We start from the raw sequence: 17,292 nt of genomic DNA, 5'->3' as shown, positions 1-17,292 counted from the left end.
TTGAGGAATACTGCTGAATTGTTTGGACTACTACTACTACTACTACTACTACTACTACTACTACTACTACTACTCATCTAGTCCACCCCCCCTGCTCAGGCAGGAAACTCTATACCATTCTGGACAAATGGCTGTCCAGTCTCTTCTTAAAAACTTCCAATGTTGGAGCATTCGCCGCTTCTGGAGGCAGCTTGTTCCATTCTTTGGCTCTTTAAATCTAGTTGGTGTAGGGTAGGATTGTAAGAGACTGACAATCAGTGGAGCTATAAATAGATAATGACTTAAAGGGCCTTGAAGAGGCTCCATCCTATAGCAGTGTTTTTAAAACTTAAAACCGGTGGACTTCGACTCCCAAAATTCTCCAGCCAGCTAAGCTGGTGGGGGAATTCTGGGAGTTGAAGTCTGCCTGTCTTAAAGTTGCCTGACTTCAGAAACATTCTCTGGAGAATTCCATCATCAACATAATGTTGTATAACTTATTTTTCTAAGCCCTGGAGAGTCACTGAAAGTGACATTATGGGATGTCCAGGCAACCCCGCCCTCCTCCCTGTGTCCCCTCCCATGACTTCATCCCACGGTTTCTGACTAAGATTACCAAAAGTCTTCAAAAAAGTGGACAGATCAAAGGAAGCGATTCTGGCCATCTGGGGCTTGGTCAACCCTGGAGAAGGCCCGTTGAGCCAGCCCAGCTTCCCCCCACCCCCAGAGCAAAAAGCAGGCGAGGAAGAGGAGCAGAACTGAAAAACTCTCAACCAGACCAGATCTTTCCCATTTGAATGGGAAGCTGCTGCAGTGGGGCCTTTGCCCCGTCTATGCAAATCCAGCCACAAGGGGGGAGGGCATGTACATTGGAAGGGTTTGGAGGTCCTCCCCCCATTGCAACAGAGAGATAAGCTTGTTTTGATCCTATTTCCAATGACCTCAAACCTGAGAGTTGTCTGCACAACACTAAGCTCTGAATCCCAGTTTCATAAGCAGCCGCATACAGGGAACCCGACTTACAACCGGGCATATAACACTGTAAGCTGCTCAGAGTTACTGTGTGGTAAGACGGGTGGTTAATAAATTTTATAAGCAAACAAATAAATGCATTTAGCGACTTTAAACACCTGCGTCTTACCTGTTCGTGCAGGATTTCCGAGAGCTCTTTCACCATCTCCCTGAAGTTGGACTTCAGCTCCTCGTGATATTCTAGTTGGTCCTCCTTTATCAGCCGTTCATTGAACTCCAGGGCGATTCCGCAGGCTTGGATAAATTTCCTGGGGGAAGTGGAGAGGGGGGTGGAAGTGAAGTTGAAAAGCCAGGCTTTTAAATTCAGGGTGGAAGAGCAGATTTGGCAAGGCAAGCGGGACATTGTAGCTGGCCAGATCCTTCTCTGTTCCTTCAGACAATTGAGACAGTTGCAAAACTGCCAGTTTTTTGGGGAAAGAAAGAAGAGCATCCCTGTGCCAGGGAGGGCACTCCTAAAGGTGGTAGGCCTTCCTGAAATTGACAGCTGTTCTCTTGGCCATCCCTCTGTTCCTTGGAGCAGACAGAGCAGGGCTTGGAGAGAAGAGATGAATTCCCATCTCTGATTCAGGATGAACTGCCCCCAAAAGCCTCTGGGGTTGAAATCCCAGCTGTCCCAACTCCTAGTTCAGCCACTTCCCTCCACATCCTTTGGGTTATCAGTGACATTCTAGGCCCTAGTTGGTCTAGTGCAGTATTTTTCAACCTTGGGAACTTGAAGATGGGTGGACTTCAACTCCCAGAATTCTCCAGCTAGCCATGTCCGTTTTCTCTCTCTGGAGTGGAGAGATTGCAGAAGGAGGGATTAGAAAAGAATAAGCAGGCATGCAACATCAAAAGGTATGCATTAATACCAGGGAATTCTGGGAGTTCAACTCCACCCATCTCCAAGCTGCCATGGGCGAGAAACACTGCTCTACTGAGAGGATGGCAGTCCGAGGGTCTTGGGGAGGTGACTCGCAGGATTCTTCACACTTGGGTATGTGCACCTGGCATTTCCCTTTAACAAACACAGTTCTGGGAAGAATGCGGTTCCTTATTTGCCTACTTTGCTTGAACAAATGCAAAAGGGCACCAATCTAGCTGGGCTGATGAAAAGAAAAGGAGAATGGGTTTGCTCAGCTGGACGTTGAGCTTCTTAAGCTTTCTACTTTTAATTTTCCCTTCCCATTTTCAAAAATTATGGAGGACCCCAAAAGAGATTATATTTGTATGGGTTTTATCTATCAACATTATTGTATTAAAAGTTTAAATGGATTGTTAAAATAATCATATGAACACCATTAGTAAAGTAAAGGTAAAGGTTCCCCCGCATCATTTTAAAATGTTTAAAATGAGTCCAGATGCTTCCATAAATCCTCTCCCCTTGATCTGCCACCATTAAAGGTAAAGGTAAAGGTTCCCCCGCACACGCGTGCTAGTCATTTCCAACTCTAGGGGCCGGTGCTCATCTCCGTTTCAAAGCCGAAGAGCCAGCGCTTGTCCAAGGACGTCCTGTGGTCATGTGGCCAGCATGACTAGATGCCAAAGGCGCACGGAACACTGTTACCTTCCCACCATAGCGGTCCCTATTTTTCTACTTGCATTTTTATGTGCTTTCAAACTGCTAGGTTGGCAGAAGCTGGGACGAGTAACAGGCGCTCACTCTGCTACACGGCACTCGGGATTCGACCCGCCAAACTGCCAACCTTCTAATCGACAAGCTCAGCGTCCTAACCCACTGAGCCACTGCGTCCCATGAATGCCATTAGATATTAACATAAAATAGGTTTTGTGGAAAAAAACCTGTATTTTTAACAAATAAAAAATAATGAGAAGACAGACAGGGTTTTTAAATTTGGCAAGTCTCTTCAAAATCTGTCAAATAATTTCAATTTTGTAGACCCCGTGAGAGGGTCTTGGGAAGATCTCCAGAGGTCCTGAGATACACTTGAAGCAATACTGAACTTGAGAAAAATGTGAACTCTGTTGGGCTCCTGTAGCGAAGTTGTGTTAATTTCCTTATCACAAATAGTTCTGGAACAATCATAAAATTCTAACTGGCTTATACAAATAATCAACTACAGCCCACTGTTAAAAGACGTCAAAGGAAGACAGCCAATAAACCTAAGACCAAGAGATGATAAAGCCTGGCGATGATAAGGAATGTTTCGCCACCTTTCCGTGAGTGCTAACAGGAAGTGGGAAGCAGCCATTATTACTTGGGGAAGGGGCTGCTTCTAGGGGCAGGGCTCAGAAGCACCCTTCCCAAATCCAGCTGCAGGAGAGATGACTTCAACCTGGAGCGGACGGTTCCTGAGGTAACCTAACCAGGGCCTTGAAGGACTTCATTGATAAAGTCCAGCATTTTGAACGGTACCCAGAAATTCAGGGATCTCTGGTGCAGCTGGTCTGGTTTTGGTCGGTGCCTGGGTGGGAGACCACCTGGAGTTCCATCGCCCAAGAAAGGTGCCAAAGTCCACGATACCAACCTGAACATGTCCTTGAGTTCGGTCACCTTCTTCATGGGATATTTGCTGGGAAGCTTGTCATCCAAGAATGCCCGGGCGTATGCCAGGGGACCAGCATTGACCTAATGCCATGTCCCCCACAACAGAGGTACAGTGACAGAGAGATCAGGCGAAGAGAAAGAGACAAATGAAGAAGCTGGAAGCTGGACCACAGCACAAAACCCAGGTACTCTGCAGTGCTGGGGATGCTTCAAGGAACGCCTCAGTGATCTTCAAAGCAACCGTGTCCCTCAGTGTCTTTATCCAGCAGCCCTAAGGGCAGGAAGCAAAGATTCTTCTTTCTACCCCCAGGAACTGGAGGAGCACCAGAGCTTAAAGATAAGCGACTGGGAGAAGAATGCTTAACTTTGAAAGGCTACATCTAGCCTTTTTTAGGCCCGACCCTGAAAGGGCAGGAATTGGTACCTCTGATTTTAAGCAGCCAAGGAATTCTAGGAGCTTCCTGTCCATCCAAAGGAGATTTGGGGTCTTCAGCTAACCCCCTTGCATTAAATCCATGAACACATACACATGGGGCAAACAGTGACACCTCAACAGATCTGCTATGATTCATGGAACAGCTGGGGAGGAATCCTAGGCCTTTTAGAGGAGTGAAAATTATAGGGTGGGCTTCTTGCCCATGAAAAATGTAAAGGAACTGGTTGTAACCCATGATTTATGGCTTATCTGTCATGTGAATCCTTTGTGGCTTATTCAGCAAACAATGTTTAAACTATTGGTAGTTTGCAGTGGAAAGACACCGAGGGCAGAACTAGAAGGAGCCTTCCAGCTAAAAGCTGTCAAATTTCCCTCCCCATTTCCAGCCAGGAAAATATTGACTTCCAGGGCAGATGTGCCCAGATGCTTACTTGCACTGAAACCGCCCCCTGCAGTTTCAACTGCAGCTGGATCATGTCCACCTCTGGCGAAGCACAAAGCTGCTGCAATTCGGAGGTCTTTCCTTTGATTTCATCCGTGGCCACGTCAATCGGCTTCAGGCTGACCTGCTGCTCGCTGCTGACGGGGATTCTTTTCTTAACATATGGGAAAGAGTTGCAAGCTAGGAGAAAGAAGCAAGCCACAGAAGCGCTGAGCAGGAGAATTACCAGTTCCCCACCTGCAAGCTCTAGCTCAAAAATAAATCTCTGCTTCTGAGAAAGGGAGCCCGGGAAGACCTAATCGGCCCCTTTGCTCTAACTTAATCTCATCTATCTTGAGGCAAAGAAAGAAAAGATGTCTCAACAGACCACAAACATTACAATAATGCTGACAAGGAAATTCAAAGTCCATGCAAACTTTTCTATAGAGTGAATAAAATGCCCAGAGGTCATGATTAGGCAACTTTTTGAGTGATGACTCCCTCTGATTGTGCAAGACAGCTAAATCTCCTAATTTTGGGGCATCTCACTCTCCAGTGTCCAAGATGATGGAAGCCTTGAGAAACTGTGTGAGGGCTTCCTGGGCGTTCACACAAAGGTTTGTGACTTGACCTCAGTCATGGTTCAAAAGGTCTGTAAGAAGAACTGCTAGTGGTTAGGGTGCCTCTTCCCACATGTAGTCAGAATACTTGGGGGCAAATCAACAGAGTTCTCATTTGAGCAGAAATGACCAGGCTATAATTGTCCTCCTTTGGAGACATTATAGGAAGGCCCAGCTCTGTGGGACAGACTCCAATGCTGGAAAAGGTGGAAGGAAAGAGCAGAGCATGATCAGGAGATGAAGATTGCACTGCCAATGGATACATCATTGGAAGACCAGATTAGGGACAGATGTTCCTGGAGAAAACCTCTGTAGTACCACCTTAGTAGTCAGGTAACAACTTGACTTGACGGGCTATAATCAATTACTGGATTTCTGGCTTAGGGGACATTGAGATCAAATAAGGACCACCTCCTCTGAAGAAGAGATTGTCTTCTCCTAGTTCTGAGTGGTTTGCTCTTGAGATAATTCATTTATTTATTGGCCTCCATTTCAGCAATGGTAGGTGGTCTTTCCTTTGAATTTCAGCAGTTGCAAAGCCTGTTTTCATATTTGTTTAACTAGATGGAGTCTTTATTTTTCAAACAAAGAATTAGGGAGAGGCGCAATCAGTCTCTGAATTACTTAATATAAAAAACCCATATACACCTATGCACCAAGACACACTCACTAGTGAGGATGGTCCGCCTCTTGCACTGCTCCTCCACATTTCCATGCTTCTTCCCAGACAAGGTGTACGGGGTCTCGAAGACAAACTGGTTGATGTTGTGGTTCCTTTCAAACTCCGTCTTCCTCTCTGAAAGCTCCTTCTCGTCAAAAAACGGCTTCAGGTAAGTCACCTGAATGTGAGCGTACTTGGCATCTAGATCTTTGGGGTTCACCTGCAGTAAGAAAATGGAAAGTTCAGAAAGGAACCAAAAGAAGATCAACCTAGTTGGATATTCAGGGATCTCTGGCCAAGAGACCAACCTTTCTGGATCCCAAGCCCATGACGTCCACTGGGGAACCTCTCGAGATGATGACAACTGGAAGGAAGTTCCCCACCATGACCCTGCAGCAAGGAGGGGTGTATGGGGCACCCCAAATTTCCCTCACTTGTCTCTTTGACTCAACACGGGCAGGCACCCCAAAGCCAGCCCAATGTTCAGCAGCGTCCTTTGAGCAAGTCAAGTCTTCCTTGGCAAAACTGCTCTAAGTCAACCAGTTCACCCAGCAAACACTTAGGTGAGACTCACCAAAACTGGCCATTCACCTGAATAAGTCAGAACTCAGAAGCCCTGAGTTGGAAATGCTGCCTGAGGCCATCTAGTCCAGCCCCTTGCTTGGGGTAGGAGCCCTAATTAAAGCCTCCCAGGCCAATGACTGTCCAGCTTCTCTTCAAATATACGCAGCAAAAGGAAGTCCAGGAAGCCGCTTGGTAATGCGGTTCTACTCTGCCAGAATCCGAGCCATCCTTTCAGATTACCTTGTTGGAATCCTGGATAATTTTGACACTTTCAGCTCCAAATTTCTCTCCGTAGAGTTTCAGCAGCCGGAAGGATATCTCCGAGAGGCCGGTTAATTTGGGCTCCTTGTAGATGTATTCTTTCCCATCCTCTTCTTCAAAGAAAGCCTGCAATGATTTTTAGAAAGGATTTGGGAGGGGGAGGACGAGAATAGGGTTTCCTGCCTGAGCAGGGAGTTGGACTAGATGACCTCCAAGTTCCCTTCCAACTTATTATTATTACTTCCACAGGGACACATCAGAAGGGATGAACAAGGAACCCAGTTCAAGAGATTGGCTTTTCTCTTGTTCAAGTTGATAGTCCTCATGGTTCTCTTGCTAGACTCGAAACGGTGTGCCCCCAAAGACGCTGAATTTGCAGAAGTCAGAGCAAGAGGTGAGTAAGACAGAGGTAGAAAACGATGCCCCCTTGTGGGTTTTAACTCCCAGAATTCCTGAGCTAGCCATGGAATAAGGTGTGTACTGGATGAGGAAGCGAGGCAGACAGACAGACAGACAGTGAAAAACAGATATAGACCGGAGTTCTATTTGGTATTATTGGAAGAGCTGTGGTGGCACAGTGGTTAGAATGAATATTGCAGGCTAACTCTGCCCACTGTCAGGAGTTTGATCCTGACCGAATCATAAGTATGAACCAGCTGCCAAGCGTCGGAGTTCTGACCACATGACCATGGGGGATGCTGCAATGGACGTAAGTGTGAAAACAGCCACAAGTCACTTTTTCCTATGCCCTTGTAATTTTGAACGGTCACTAAATTGTTGTAAGTCAAGGACTGCCTGCCTAGGTCTAAGTGCCAGTGCTACTCTGATAAAGGAGCAACAGCCAGGTGTCGGCCTTTGAGTCCCGTTGTCCGATTCTGCTTCCGGGACCTGGGCGCCCTTCCCACCCGCCGGGCTCCCCCTGGGGCTGCACTGGCTCTGCTGGGCTCTCCGTGCAGCCGGACCCGCAAGGCCTCTCTGGCCTGAACCTGGTGCTCAGCTGCCCTGCCTACGTCCCTTCTCTTTTACTGGCTTCTTTCGAGAGAGGGCGAGTCGTTTATTTTATGGGAGATCGTTTTATGTTGCTTTCATGCACTGCGCTGGACTCCTTCAGGAGGAAGGCCGGCATAAAGAAAGGAAACAGTAAAAAATGAATCATTGGTTACACAAATAAAGTCAAATATAGAATATGGAAGGAGGTTCTAGCCCAGGCAGGAAACCCTGTACCACTTTAGACAGAGGGTTGCGCAATCTCTTCTTAAAAACCTGCAGGGAAAGGAACGAGAAGGAAGAAGGCGAAGGAGGAAGGGAAGGAAAGGATAAAGTAAATATAAAGGGAAGTAAAGTAAAAATGGTAATAACAATAAATGCAGGCCGTATTTTAAGACCAAGAAAACACAAAACACCCTCAAGGGAAAAGGGCCCTTGAAAATAAAACATCGATCAATGATGCTTCTCGAGAAAATCATAGATTTGTGTCTGTCTTGCTTGCTCAGTCTCAGAAGATGGGAAACAGCTGGAGAACTAAGAGAGAGACAGAAATTGCCAGGAAACTGAAGAATTGGAATGTCCTAACCTCAAGCGAAATGGATTTAATGCTAAGAATTACATCTGGTCCAATGTCATTTCTAATTATGAAACGTGAATAGCATCCAAGGAGGCTGAGAATGTGGAGTTTTGAGGTGAATCTGGAGAGTCCTTTGGGGCCTCAAAAGATCAAAACTTGATAACTTCTCCAAAGTCTGGGAAAGCCTCTCCTAGAGGTGTCCAAAAGAAAAACCTCATGTCAGTGTTTTTCAGGATTGACCACTATAAGACCTGTGGACTACAGCTCCCACAATTCTCCAGGCAGCAGGAATTTTGGGCATTGAAGTCCACATGTCTTAAACTTGCCATGTTTGAAAAACACCGCTTTAGATGGTCCCTCCAACAAAGAAAATGGAACTGATGGAGCCACACATCCCAGACAGCTGCTTCAGAGGAAGGATTCTTGAAAGCATTGGGGGGGGAGGAAGGAGAAACTGGAGGCGCCAAAAACGCCCTTGGAGGAGCAGCAGACAAAGCAGCGCCTGGTAAGGGTGGCAAGGAAGTGGATGCCAACTGAAGTGAATCAAAGAAGAAACCAGGATACACAAAAAGGCTACTTTAAGGTCAAGACCCCATGATGGATTCACTCTCTGTGTCCATCATCCAAGCAATCCATGGGCTCACCTGTCCATAGAACGCGACTCGGAAGTAGGTGCCCAGAAGCCTCCTTTTGCTCTGCATCACCTCCAGGATTTTACTGTACGCCCCATGGAGAGTTCGGTACACCTGGGTCAATTTCTGTAATGGGCAGAGGGAGCAACCTTGAGGAACAGGAGGAAGAGCAGCGAGCAAGGCAACAATCAGATAAAAGAAAGCTGAGTCCAGAGCAGTGCTGTAATCCGAGGAAGCGTCTCGGAGCAGACCTGCCCTAGCACTGATGTTGTTACCTAGTTTGGGTAATGCAAACTAGGTAATGCAAATACCTAGTCTGCAAGAAAACAAGCAAACTCAGAGCACCCCAAGGACCCCTCATTCGCTTTTATTGAGACCTGCCCTAAGACAGGGAGGAGGGGGAGGACATTCAGGCTGCAACATTCTGTCATTATAATCTTATAAAAGTAGGGTTAGCATGCATAACTTGGGTTTTCTAGCCTGGTCTACCTTAAAATGCTGACCGTAAGGCTGACCGTTTCTGAAAATATAAAGAAGGCCGGAATGCTTTGGGGGAGCTGGAGGCCAAGGGTCAATCCACAAGACCCTCCCCGGCTGCCCCCAAGCCCCTGGGCTTGCTTCAGTCTCTGGATCAACCACTTTTCTCCTACTGGCTAATTGGGTTTTCCTCTTTCTCCCTGCAGGGTGGGGCAGAAATGCTCAGGCCAGCTTTCGATGGGCTACCTCAAACTCGCGCCGCTTCTCGTAGATGGGGATGATCATCTTGGCGACCTCAGCGATGACCTCGTATCTCTCGGCTTTCCACAAACCGTCGACACACTGCTCCAACAACTCCACCAGCACCTCCTGTGAGTTGAGTTGCACGAGAAAACAGTGGATCACGAGAGAGCCAGTTGGGTCTTGCGGTTGAAGCACCCGGCTAGAGAGCGGAAGACTCTAAGCCCGGATGATCCGCTGAAGTGGGTTGCAAGCAAAACATGTTTTGGTGATCTGAGTCATGAGTAACTTCTGGGACAAGACAAGAACGAGACATGGCAGGCAGTCCAGAAAGTTCCTTGTTGCAGTGATGGAGAATAAAAAACTCTGGAAAGTCTGTCCCCGTTTCTCTCTGTCCCATGTTACACCAAACAAAAGAGAGGATTCTCTTTCTGTCTCCAACTTCATCTTCAGGTCCACCCTTAAGGTCATATTCACGCCTCCTGCAAAATCCGGCCTACTTTCCTTTACAGCAGCTGAGATCAAAACTGCAAAGGTTTAGAGAATCCAACTTTCTCCATCTGACACCTTGCCCTGGGCCACTCTGACTACAGCTCTCAGCATTCCCAGCCTCCTTTAGCTACAGTAGCTGGGAATTCTGAGGGCTAGAGTCCCAATCATGGGTGCCAAAGGGGAAGAAGGCTGCCCAAAACAGTGAAGGAGCACATGTGAGAAGCAGTTGCAGGTGTTGGGAAGGGAGGGAGGGAGGGAGGGAGGGATAGTGGAGAGCCCACCCCTTCAGGATCTGCAAAAGTGACTCCTGGCCCTTTTATCTCCTCTTTGGACCACCTGAACAGCCTTGGGACCCACAAAAGCAGCTGGGCTGGGCTGCCCTGGCTGGGCGATCCATGAGCTTGCAAAAGAAAAACCGGTTAGGCCGGTTGAGCCCTTTCACCATATTTGTTTACCTACTAAAATCTTGGTGCAGGGCTTTCCCAGCTGCTCAGTGCAGCTTATCACAATGGGAAAGCACTCAAGGAAGTGAGGCCTTGGCTTGAATAGTGAGTCTGGAGAGATGCAGAAGACCTCAAGCAAATGCCAGTTTAAAAAAACAGTTGATATTTCCTGTCTCAAAGGAAATCAAAAAGTAGCTTTCCATTTTCAGAGCCTGTCTTGTCCTGACATGGTTTGGTAGAATTCCACTCTCCAAGAGTCAAGCTTCCGACATCTGGCCCTTCAGGAGCTTCCCTTACCTCAGTGTAATGGACATCCATCATCCCAGCATCTTCCTTCATCGCACCTTCTTCGTCAATGTTGGGTGTAATTTTCCTGAAAGATGAACATCCGGTAGGAAATAACTCTACAGACAGGAGGCAAGAAAGAGAGAAGGCCTTGGAGATCAGTGGGAGGTTGAAACGGTTACAAGCTTTCATTTTTAATTCCTGACAGGTTGGACCCCTTCATGTCTGTCACCTTATTCCTTGGGACAGCAAGGATTTTACATTCCAAAACTGAGTTCTAATCCTTATTAGAATGGAAAGTAGGACCTAAAACAAGAAGTAGGCATCAGCCTAAGGTTTTGGAGACCAGAGGGGCGGGCTAAGCTTTGGCTGAGCAACTCTGCCTTTTGAATTTCAGCAAGTAGTTTCCCCTTTTGTGGAAACTGTAGCATGCTTATATTTTTGAGGTGGAAAAGAGGAAAAGTGTCTGTAGAAGCAGAAAAGGTGGAAAGGAGAAGGAAGGAGGAGAACATCAACCTGAGTGTAAAATTCATCTCCATCTGCTGAACTTCCACGGAGATTATCTCCAGCTGATAAACAGCCAGTCTTGCCTCAGATTGACACCCCAATTCAGGATCCCCACTTCCTGAGAAAATAACCTGATGTTCAGGAATCCCTGGCTAATGACCGGATACGACCCAATGATTTGATGCAATCAGATTTCAGCTTATCGGAAAGCTTGTAGGAAGGCAGGCAGGCAGGCAAATTAATGCATAAAAACCGGATGATCAGAGGGTGAAAATCTGGGTTTCTCTGAACAAAATTAAGCTCTGCTGAAACGAAGCCAGGCTCTGACTTTCTAAGAGTGGGTTGAAGCATTTTTATCTACCATCAAAAATTTGCTGTCCAATTAAACTACCCTTGGAAGTCCATCTTAACTCAGCACAGCAACCAGCCACAAACCACAGCAGCATTGAGTTCCTTTTTTAGTTCAAATACATAACAAGTTTGGCCAGGTCAGCTGATACCAACAAATTCCACTTCTTGGTTTTAAAAAATAAAAGATGCAAAAGATATAAACACCTCCCAAAACAGAAGTCCTAAGCAAGCAACTGGAATAGCCTCATAAATCTTGTAGCAAGTTCACATTTCACTGGTTTCTCTTGCTCCTTCTGTCCATAAGGCTTAATCTGCCTCACTCACACACACACACACACACACACACACACACACACACACACACACCACAAATGTATCAGAACTGTAACTCCCAGTATTCCCATTCAGCCAGTGACCATTTGGACTGGGAATTCTGGTTGTTGAAGAACTTCTGAAGAACTTTTGCCAGGAAAAGACTGCTGGTTTTCTTCTGCTTTCATGCTGCTCTTTGCAGATAAATTAATGGATGCAGTTAAATTATTTCCTAAACCCTCTGCCTAAGTTGCTGCTTCCAAGTCCCCCAACAAGTTTATTTTGGGGGAAACCCCCCTGCGGAGGAATACTTGTCAACTCAACACAAAAATGCCAGTCAGCAGAATCCCTGACAATGCGGGCGTCAACAATTCTTCCCAGGCTGAGAGCTAGAGAGTCCGGGAAGGGACTCGTCCAGCCTCTGCTTCCTGGATCATCTGGGGAGAAAGTTCTTGGGAGTCCTGCTAGGTGGGGGAGGGCATTTTATGACAGCCTTGACTTGGCTTTTGTGGTTGAGGTTGAGCTTTCACCAGGTTTTCCATATAAAGGTTTTCTTCAAACGTACCACCATTTCTTTAGTGGTCCTTCAAAGTTACAACAACACCGAAAAAAGGGCTTATGAATGTTTTTCACACACTTAGCAGCATCCCGTGGCCATGTGATCAAAACTTGGATGCTTGGCAACTGGCGTGTACTTAAGACGGTTTCAGCGTCCTGGGGTCACGTGATCCTCTTTAGCAACCTTCCGACAAACAAAGTCAGTGGGGAAACCAGATTCACTTAACAACCATTTTACTAACTTAACAACTGCGCCGATTCACAACGACTGTGGCAAGAAAGGTTGATTTTGCTTAACGACCGTCTGGTTACAATTTTGGCCTCAGTAGTCGTTGTGAGTCAAGGACCATCTGTGCCCCTGCTCGGGGCTGCCAAGAGCGCCAGAAGCACAGAAACAGACCGACTTTTCTGGACAGCTACCCAGAGCCCTTAGGAAGGCCTGAAGGGTTGTTGCACCAGGCCAGCAAGGCACCATCTCCGCTTTCAGGGGCGAAAATGAGACATTTCCCATCAGAGAAGCTTTGCAGAACAGGAAGGAAGGCTTTCAAAATGAGTTCCCTGCCCCTCCCCACCCCCGGGCCTTCCCCACATCAAACACTCACTTTTTCTGTGAAGAAACTCTGCCACCAAGGCTGCGACGTGAACGTGGCACATGGCTGCCTGTGGGACGAGAGCAAAGGTGAGCGCGAGGCCCTCAGCACTTCCCGGATGGGGTCAAAGCGCCTGGCGCTGGCCAAACTCATTACCTCCGAGAAGTCCCCATTTTTGACATGGATCTTGGCCATGCTGTCCAGCCAGGTCTTCCGCAGCTCCGGAGTGCTGGCGTAAGACTTGGCCAAGCTGAAGTGCAGGTCAACCAGCATTTCAGGATCCTTCTCATGTTCTTTCATCTGCGCAGTGGCCATTAGCACCGTGCGGATCCTCTTGGTCAGATCTTTGACTTCGGAAGGGAACGTGGTCGCCTGTCACAGAAGAGGACAGCCCTTGAAAGGGACCCATCTCCCATCTCCCTTTGCCAGGAGGTTCCTCCAGCAGCTGAAGCCCAGAGGAGGGTGAAGAGGAGGCCTGGAGACTCTTCCCCACGAGCCCTGGTTGGGTGGGCTTCTCTCCTCCCCCCATGTGAAATCTTCCTCCACTAAACCAAGCCCACCTTCACCGGCCGGTCACTGTTGGCGAAGTTATTGATAATTGAGAGCGATTCCTGGAAGCGTGAGCTGCCACCCAGTGCCACATCGGCTATCTGCTGGCTCACCGCAATAATGATCTAGCAGAGAAACAGAGACATTTTTCAAAGTTAGGGAAGTGACAAGCTGACTAGCTGGGTTCTGGAACTCCAAAGAGTCCCACTTGACCCCTACAGTAACGACTTCGGATATCAGACTTCCTGGGAACCTAAATATTCGTCCACTACGACTTGTCTGCTAATAGCATCACCCTACGAACAGCCTCCAATGGAAATCAGATGATCTGACTGGGTTTTGATTCCACAGGGAAGAATCATTCTTTTGTCTCAAAGGAGTCTCACTTATTTGTGAATATCTCTGCGTGAGTCGCTGTTCTGGGCTGAACTTGCATTTAGTAAACATCCCCCAAACACTGGCTTAGTGAAAACTGGCAGTTAAATTTGTTCCCAGACAAGAGATGGAAATTCCCATGGACCCATGACATTTCCTTGGTGATTCAAGCCACGTTTCCCACAAATCACAAATGTGTCAACCAAGGAAGGCATGAAACATGGCAACTAACACAGCCCTCAACTCTGGAGAAACATCAGGATGAATTCTCAGATCTAGGACATCATGGAAGATGTTTTCAAAAAAGGAGCCACATTTCTCAAGAGGATGCAGTTTTGGTGAGATCATAGAGACACCACAGGAACACAGAACAGATTGTCCTCTTGCTTATTTCAAAAGGTACAGTGGATTCTGGTGTGTTTTCCCACCAAAAGTGGGGGGCGGAGATCACGGGCCTGCTTTACAGCTTTTAAAAAGGCTGCAAACTGGGTTCAGAGGACCAGCTTCAGCCCTGGAGTCATGTCCTGCACTGAAACGGCATGTGAGAATGACTTTGGGAGACTTTGGCCGCCTAGAAGAGAATGGTCAGATAAGAGAGACAGCCTGGCCCACGGCTGCTCAGCGGGTGGGGGAGAGACTCAGAAGGGACCCTCCCTACTTTCTCAGGGTGTATAGGAGACAGGAGGAGGTCTGTTCCTTAGCCGTAGAAGAAGGTAGAATTAGCTCATCTGCTCACGTGTCCTGTCTGGTCCGCCAGGTAAGGCTGACCTACAGCTTCTGGGGTCAAGCAGGGGATCGAAGTGAAATACAGACAATGCAGCGATCAAGAAAGAAATGAGTCCTCCTGCGTTTCTTCTTCCTCACTGTTTCAACCTTCCTCACGTTACCCCGTGGAGGTAACACATCCGGCATCTCTTGAAATAGCCTGCTCTATCCGTCAGGCTGGTCTGATGTTTATTAAATCTTTAAGGTAATAAGAGACCACGTCCCCCACTTTCCTTCCCTGCGCAAGGGAGGAATACTTCTAAGCGCCCCTTTCCTCACCCTCTTAGAGTGAGGAAGGAGCTTGTGAAGAAACAACCGCCAAGAGAGCCAGCAAAGGTGATTGTGCCAACTTGTTTTCTTCCTCTTTCACTGACCTGGAGGTGAGTCCTTAAGAAGGTCTTCCGCTTGGTGAACTCAAAGTTGTTCCTCATGAGGAGGTAGAGGAGGGCAGAGGCCTCGCTCCGCGTGGAGCTGAGCTTGGACGTGCAGCACTTCAGGACCTCGTAGCAGAAGGCAGAGCACATGTTCACCCTCCCCTTGAAGAAGGCGGCGGGGAACTGGAGGGGAAAGAGGAGGGGGAGGAGGAGGAGGAAGAGGGGGTGCCACCTGGTAAGGGCCTCTCCTTCAAACCTCCACCAGTGCCACCTTCTTGCCATCGTGCAGGAGGAGGCTGGGAGCCGGCAGACCCCGAGAAGCTTCAGGCTTGCAGGATCCCATCTGGGTCAGTCACCGGGACCAGAGCTTTCGGATTCGTGCTGGAGCCCATTCCCAGGGGGAACTCTGCCGGAGAGAGGTTCCCGGTGGATGGGCTCCAGTCCGACAGTGACCGACCTAGACGGGATCCTGCAACGTTATCCTGGGACCCGTAGAACGGCCTTTGTTCACGAGCTTCAGGCTTCACTAAATTGACATACAAAAGGCAGACGTTGTGAACAAGGACACCCTCCCTCCTCCCCCCCCTTGAAAGCACCGAAAGGAGGGGCGGAGAGCTCAAGCAAAATCGGCCTGGCTGAAATTAGTATTTTGCATAGTACACAGAATAGTAGTACATTATGAGGCCGTGCCCCAAACAGAAATTTTTCCACCCCTGTAAATAGAGCCGAACAGAGCGTCTTTGTGGGGGGGCTTGGAGACTTCTTGCCCTTTTTTCCTACCCTCCAACATGCTTGGTAAAAATCCAGGACATTTTTTTAAAAAAATAAATAAATAAACCTGACCATGAAGAGGAAGCAGATGCCTGTTGGATCACTGCCTAGAATTGGGGAAGTTATCTATTTCCATCCGAGCAGCAAGGGAAGCGAGAGACCAGAAAGATGAATGGGGCAGCCATGAAGGACTCCAAATTATTCCGCATCCCTAATTCGCTCACCTTGTTGATAAAAGCTCTCAGAGAGGCGAAGATGTGCTTCAGGGCCACCTCTGACTGCCCGTTTTTGAGGAAGGCCAGATGGACATCAAACACCTTTTTCATCAGCGGGTTGTGCCCATCATTGTTCGAAAGCTGATTCTAGGGAGAAGGGGGTCCAGGTGACTTTGGGTGCAAAATCCCCAAAGGAGCTCAAGATACAGAGAATTTGCTGGTTTTTTTTTTTAATGCCGGGCAAATCGCCAAGCTGGAATGGCCCCATCAAAGCAGCCCCAAACAACTGCAGAATGTTTGGGACAGGTAGTTCTCGTTTAGTGACCACAACTGGGACTGGCAACTTGATTGTTAAGTGAGACAGTCCCTCAGTGAAACCCTGATAGGGCTTATGGTCTGACTTCAGCTCTTCTTTCCTTTACAGACCGACAAACATTGTAAATGCAAGGATTGGTCGCAAAGTTATTTTTTGATCACCAAAAGTAGCTGCAAATGGTTGTTAAATGAGGCAGTTGCTAAATGAGAACTAAGACCTCAAGAGTAGGAGAGTAAATTCAAATGAGGATCACAAAAGTTGGTCTGAGGAAAAGTCAAAGCTGAAGGATCAGTCAACCCAGAGCCCAGAAGTGTCCGAGTTCAGCTCTTAAAGGGAGGACCTTCAACAGAAAGACGAGGGGCCGAGACGGACCTTGAAGCACTGGGTGAAGAAGGCGATGGTGTCCAGCACCGTCAGGGTCACTTCTGTGGCCAGGTTGCCTTCCAGCAGGGCCTGGTGGACAATGTCTGCCTCCGACGTGCTGGCACCTGAGATCAGAAAGCAAAGACTGACCTTTCTCGCCCTCAGATTACCTGGTGAGGAACGGCCGTGCAGAGCTCCTTCGGGGGCTGCAAAGCCGCAGGCCATCCTTGCTTGGTCGGCCTTGAGGAGCAGAAGACCACCCCCCAGGAGGTCCCCAGGGCCTCCCGACCTTCTGCCCGCCACCTACTGTGGTTCAGGGTGAAGGAGCTGTCCAGGCTGCTCAGGTGCTGAAGCCGGGCCTGCATGGTGCTTGCCCGACTGCGGAGGGCGGGCATCGTCTGGGATTTCCGGTCAACGCTCGCATGTTTGGACAGCCACCCGTCCTGGACCCTGCAGTGGAGAGATTTGCAGCTCAGCCTTCCACGCATGGGTCTAAACGCACCCCAAACCGCACTGGGGCAACTGCAGAACCCGCCGTGGTCAGCAACTCAGCGGCAGGCAGCACAGCCTCTCTGGGCTGGCCTGGGGCCCCTAAGGAGAAGCTGTGGCCGGAGGGGGTTGGTACCCTAACAGAGAAGGCGCCCCACCTTT

At 48.3% G+C, this 17,292-nt stretch overlaps 1 protein-coding gene across 3 annotated transcripts in view; it reads right to left on the bottom strand.

The window, feature by feature from the left end:
• DOCK11 (dedicator of cytokinesis 11) overlaps positions 1–17,292 on the bottom strand; it is a 48,186-nt gene that overhangs the window by 2,114 nt on the left and 28,780 nt on the right. For all 3 annotated transcript variants that reach the window (XM_083371991.1, XM_083371993.1, XM_083371992.1), the window contains 15 exons: positions 16,949–17,091; positions 16,651–16,766; positions 15,972–16,109; positions 14,977–15,159; positions 13,474–13,587; positions 13,070–13,285; positions 12,926–12,983; positions 10,608–10,714; positions 9,382–9,504; positions 8,671–8,784; positions 6,442–6,588; positions 5,647–5,857; positions 4,367–4,557; positions 3,480–3,580; positions 1,121–1,259 (listed from right to left, as the gene is read on the bottom strand). In XM_083371991.1, coding sequence (XP_083228117.1) covers positions 1,121–1,259; positions 3,480–3,580; positions 4,367–4,557; positions 5,647–5,857; positions 6,442–6,588; positions 8,671–8,784; positions 9,382–9,504; positions 10,608–10,714; positions 12,926–12,983; positions 13,070–13,285; positions 13,474–13,587; positions 14,977–15,159; positions 15,972–16,109; positions 16,651–16,766; positions 16,949–17,091 — 2,101 coding nt within the window. The remainder of the gene's footprint in view (positions 1–1,120; positions 1,260–3,479; positions 3,581–4,366; positions 4,558–5,646; positions 5,858–6,441; positions 6,589–8,670; positions 8,785–9,381; positions 9,505–10,607; positions 10,715–12,925; positions 12,984–13,069; positions 13,286–13,473; positions 13,588–14,976; positions 15,160–15,971; positions 16,110–16,650; positions 16,767–16,948; positions 17,092–17,292) is intronic.

The sequence above is a fragment of the Vipera ursinii genome (genome assembly GCF_947247035.1).
Source record: "Vipera ursinii genome assembly, chromosome: 12".
Lineage (NCBI taxonomy): Eukaryota > Metazoa > Chordata > Lepidosauria > Squamata > Viperidae > Vipera > Vipera ursinii.
Note: the sequence above shows the minus strand (reverse complement) of the source record. Positions and strands in the feature narration are given on the sequence as shown.